At 49.6% G+C, this 5035-nt stretch overlaps 1 protein-coding gene across 6 annotated transcripts in view; it reads left to right on the top strand.

Moving 5' to 3' along the window:
* The window catches only part of PPP1R14D (protein phosphatase 1 regulatory inhibitor subunit 14D), a 30465-nt gene that overhangs the window by 14601 nt on the left and 10829 nt on the right, over positions 1-5035 (top strand). For all 6 annotated transcript variants that reach the window (XM_004712715.2, XM_045287699.1, XM_045287702.1 and 3 more), the window contains one exon: positions 559-837. In XM_004712715.2, the coding sequence (XP_004712772.1) occupies positions 583-837 (255 nt within the window). In that variant the 5' untranslated portion in view covers positions 559-582. The remainder of the gene's footprint in view (positions 1-558; positions 838-5035) is intronic.

Raw genomic sequence — 5035 nt, 5'->3', positions numbered from 1 at the left:
CCGGGCAGAGCAGCGGCTCCCTTCATCAACTCTCAAAGACAGGTCACATTCAGAAGGCAGAGACCACTGGCCCCACGAGGACCAGAGATAATCACCCCTCCAACCCCAGTCCCCAGCCGGGAGACCCTGCCCCTGCAGTGCCACACTCTGGCAGGGTTGCCTGACTCTTAACCAGGGCCAGGTCCAGCGTGGATCTGGTCCCAGGAGGGTGGGCTACAGGGGATTGCATGGACCCCGCCGGTTGGCCCTGCACACCCCGTAAGACCAGCATTCCTTCCTCTCCGGGGTTTGGCACCCTCCTGACCTTTGCTCATGATCACTTTGTATCCTAGCAGCTGCTCTGGAGTGCCACTCTCTGGCAGTCAGGAGGCCCGGAAACCAGCATTCCCAGCACAAAGGCCTGTTGGTCTTTGACCCTGGCCCCTCCCAGGGAGCCTGGTCCCACCTTCCTCCTTCCTTTCTTCCCTGCTGACGTCTCTTTCTGTTCCCTACCTCCTCACTTCCTTCCATGCCCTTGCCCTGACTGGTGGTTTGTTGTTGTTGGTTTTTTGCCCCCAGCTTCTTGCCCACACCAACCCTTCCATGCTGTCTTCAAGTCCTGCTTCCTGCACATCTCCCAACCCGGACAAGGAGAACCCAAGGAAGAAGGTCCAGTGGGCTTCCGGGAGGAGGAGGACATCATCCACAGACTCAGAGTCCAAGTCGAATCCTGATCTCTCCAAATTACCAAAGTCGCGGAGACCCAGCCGGCTGACAGTGAAGTATGACCGGGGGCACCTCCAGCGCTGGCTGGAGATGGAGCAGTGGGTGGATGCGCAGGTCCAGGAGCTCTACCAGGTGAGTCCCATGCAGGGTGACCGGTGGGAGAAGACAGCCGCTTGGGGCCAGCCAGGGGCTAGGAGAGAGCCTCGTGGAGAACCCCAGGGAACTGGGGGCCCTGTAAGATGCTCCCATGGTGACAGATAGGAGGAGGAAGCATGGGTTTGGAATCCAGAGATCTGCCTCCTCCTGGTCCTAATGCAGCCTGTCACTGTTGCTTATGATCTGGGGCAGGGTTTTGAACACCATTGAGACTGTCCGCGACTCTGTAAAACAGGCCTATCAGTGTGTGCCTAATGTCCTTCACAGAACTTTTTGAGGCTTGTATGAGGGAAAATGCTTTGAGAAGTATAAAAGGTCAGGCTAGCTTTCTCTACGTTGTTGCTTTTGAGAATATACATAGCAAAACATATACCATCCAGGCTGATGCCCTATATTTTAGTCGTTTTCAATCTATTGTATCGAATGAGCTAAAGTAGACGTTTCAGTTCCCCAATCATGCTGGCCTCATTTCAAGTGCGCAATGGCCCCCTATGGCTCATAGACATAGAACATTTCCATCATCTCAGAAAGAACGAGGCCGCACTAGAGTGTTAGAGTAACCCAAACAACAACAACCAAAAACCCATTGCCATTTTGTGATCTCAATTCAGGGTGCTCCCGTGTGTTACAGACCGAAACGGAACGCCCCGGGGGTTTTCTTGACTGTCATCTTAACAGACACGGATGAGTTTCCCAAACCGCAACTTGTTAAGGGAGTAGAACGCCCTCTTTCTCCCTCATAGTGCCTGGTGGTGCCAAAGGACTGACCTTGCACTTAGCAGCTCAACTTGTGTTGGAAGGTTCACAGACATGTGCACCTGGTTCTTAAGGTCATAAGACCCACCACGTCAACAGCAAGCATGAAATTGTCAGCACTTAATATACGCTAGGCATAACACCGAGGCTTGCCACGCGTGATGTTCTTGACGCTTCCCCACAGCTCCGTCGGGTAGGTACCGATTTGCAGCTGGAGATGCTGAGTATCTGGCCCCTGGTGCTATCACCAGGCGCTCCAGCTGGGGCCCTGGCTGCCGAGTATGACGGCTTCTTCCTGCTCCGGGGGCTCTTCACACCTGAAGCGCTCAGGAAAAAGCAATGCCCCCGTCCGCTTCAACTGCAGTGACAGGGGAGGAGCAAAGCACTGATGTCTTCCCGGGGCTCCACAGTGGATTCTGACGTGTGCCTGGAGAACGCCAGGAGCCCCACTCACCCCCAGCACCTGGCCTTTGTTTCTCCTCCTTCTGGACTCAGTAGATCTTTTCTCTTCAGGGAAGCAAGGGCCCGGGATTTTTTTTTTTTTTTTGAGTAAGGGTTGTGTCAGGGGCTCTGTGGTCACGGGTGGGGACAGTGACAGACGTGAGGTCATTGTAGTCCATTTGGTCCAAGTGTTGCCCAGGTCCCCAGCAGCATCCTGAGCCGACTCTCGGAGGTGCGGAGATGCCTTGGAGCTGGGAGCAGATAAGGGATGTTGTCTCAGTCTGTCTCTACTCTTATCTTGCAGGACACTTTCTCACTGCCCTCTGCTATTTCCAACACTCTCTTTTTCTCATCCTAGAGCTGGTTTCCATTTCAGATTCCTGTGTCCTTGCATGACAAAGCTAGTGTTTCAAACACCTCAGGGAAAATCCTTTCAGGCATCCGACAGTTGCCAAAGAAACTTGTTTTGCAAGATTAAGGTGAGCGGGTGTGGGGGAGCTGTACAGTCATTAGACCATAACATTGGAAAACAAGGCATGTGGGAGGACCACTCCCAGGCAATGACTGGAATAAAAGGCCTGGCCTGTGGTTGCCATGGCAATTGTCCAAAGGTGCCAGGTGGCAGCTTCTCTCCCAATCCTTGCTCTTTTCAGCAGGAAGTAGCTGCGGGACTGGGGAAATCCCAATGGACGGTCATCTTGGGGTCAAGGAACACAGTCTTCAGCCTTACTCTCTCCCAGCTCTAGCTCACAGACAGAGCCCTGCCCTGCCCACCAGGGCTCAGACTCCACGTGTCCACCTTATCCGACACCAATGAGGACGACCCCAGGATGCTTCCTACTACTTGCTTCATGTAGTTGAATGGATTGGCTGTCCCTTGTTAGAGAGGCATCCCTTTTCTCTCTGAGCACACCGCTTCCCCCGGGTTTGGGTCCTCTGAGGCGACAAGGCTGCGAAACACACACGCAGTTGGAACTCTGGTCCAGAGATGGAATGTGGACTTGGCTTCTAAACAAAGATCTAAACACCCAAGAGTCTCTCTTGCTTGAAGGAGGTCCTTGCTCAACATTGTGCTACTCTCTAGTCTCCTTGTTGTTCGGTTCCCCCGTCAGTTCCAACCCAGCGCCACCAATGTAAAACAGAACAAAATACTTCCAGGTTCCTCGCGGTCCTCACAATCATTGTTATGTTTGAGCCCGTTCTGGCTGACGTGGCATCACGCCATCTCGCTGAGGGTCTTTCTCGTTTCTGCTGACTCTACTGATTGTGATGTCCCTCGCCAGGGACTGGTCCCTTCTGAGAGCAGGTCCAAACTCCTTGAGACCAGCGTTGCATCTTCGCTTCTAAGGAGCGTTCTGGTGACACTCCTTTTAAGACTGATTGGTTTGTTCTTCCGGCGGTCCGTGAGACTTTCCATGTTTTTCACTAGCACCGTATGTCAAAGGCGTCAGTTCTGCGGTCTTCTATAGCTAGTGTCCAGATTCCCCAGGTATGTGAGACCCTTGAAAATACTATGGCTTGAGTCGGGCACACGTTGATCCTTGAAATGACATCTTTACTCTTTAAGAAATTTTTGCAGCAGATTTGCCCAATGAAATAAGTCCTCTGATTTCTTGGCAGCTGCTTCCATGGGTGCTGATTATAGATCCAACTAAAATGCAATCTTTGACAACGTCAGGCTTTTCTGCATTCTTACCATGACGTTGTCTATTGGCTCGGTGGTGAGGATTTTGAGTTTCTTTATTGTGGTAGTTACATAATTTCATGTCAACTTGACATATCAAAGTGTCAGGGTGGAGTCTAGCCTATCAATCAGGTCACAGCCTGATGGTGACTCCTTGTGGGCACGGCCTTCTCATAAAGAGAGTCCTGGGGACGTCTCCCTCTCTCTCTGCCTTCACCTTCCTCCTGGCTGACCCTGATGGTGACCAGCCGGCTGGAGATGTGTCCACCACCATTGGATCCACAAGACCTTGCACCCACTGGCCTATGATATTCCTGCATTCTGCATCATTGCATGTGGCTGCGTAAGTCTGAAGATGGACTTATGGACTAGTATCGGACTTAGGGACTTGAGTTGGACTGGGATGGGATGTTTACTTGATATATAATTACTAATTGATCTAAAGCTCTCTCTTACACATATATGAGTGTCCCTGGATTTGTTTCTCTAGTCAACCTGGCCTAACACAGCAAGCAAGGTTGTCATCTGTATATCACAGATTTTTTTTTTTAATTTGAAGGTTGGTATTATAAAATTTATTAAAATAATGTTCTGAGTTCATAGAAATAGCAAACAACTGGAAATTAAAATGCAAGCTATGTTAATTCCCAACTAAAATTCAGAAGTATCTAATGTATTCACTCGTTAGCTAATTAAATGTCCAAGAAAGACAACACACCGAGGAGAATAAAGTACTGTAAAACAATTGGCTCTTGTCAGGTACCAGAACTGTGGAGTGTGCGTTTCGTATCCTCGAGTTTCAACACTGAAAGACTTTATGGGCAAAATATTGAATCATGCAGGAAGCATCAAAAGAAGATGGAAAGAATACAAGGGGGTAACCGCCCCCCCGCCCCCAAAAAAAGAAACTGGAAAAAGCTTGCTGGACAGTCCTTTCGTAGTACGCATTTTGCTTGCTGGGGGAACATCCAGCAACTTGCTCTGAGTTAGTGCACCCAGTGGTGTCACCTGGGAAGGTTCTCTCAGGTCCCAGTGAATTTTTTCATAAAAGAAGTTTTGCAAAAAAAAAATAAAGAAGTTTTGCTCAAACCTCATTTTTTTGTGATGGCCAATTTAAGAGAACAGCATGCAGCTGTGAAATTTTGTTTCCTGCTCAGGAAAAATTTGGCAGAAACTGTTGTGATGGTGAACACAGTTTACAAGGACAGCAATATGGGAAAAATTAAAGTGTATGAGTGGTTTTCTTGTTTCAAAAAAGGTGAAATATTGATTGATGACAAACCTAGTTGTGGA

The sequence above is a fragment of the Echinops telfairi genome, unplaced genomic scaffold, assembly GCF_000313985.2.
Source record: "Echinops telfairi isolate 266 unplaced genomic scaffold, ASM31398v2 ScPeMD7_18;HRSCAF=68, whole genome shotgun sequence".
NCBI classification, from domain to species: domain Eukaryota; kingdom Metazoa; phylum Chordata; class Mammalia; order Afrosoricida; family Tenrecidae; genus Echinops; species Echinops telfairi.
The sequence above is the reverse complement of the archived record's forward strand: the minus strand, read 5'-3'. Positions and strand labels throughout refer to the sequence as shown.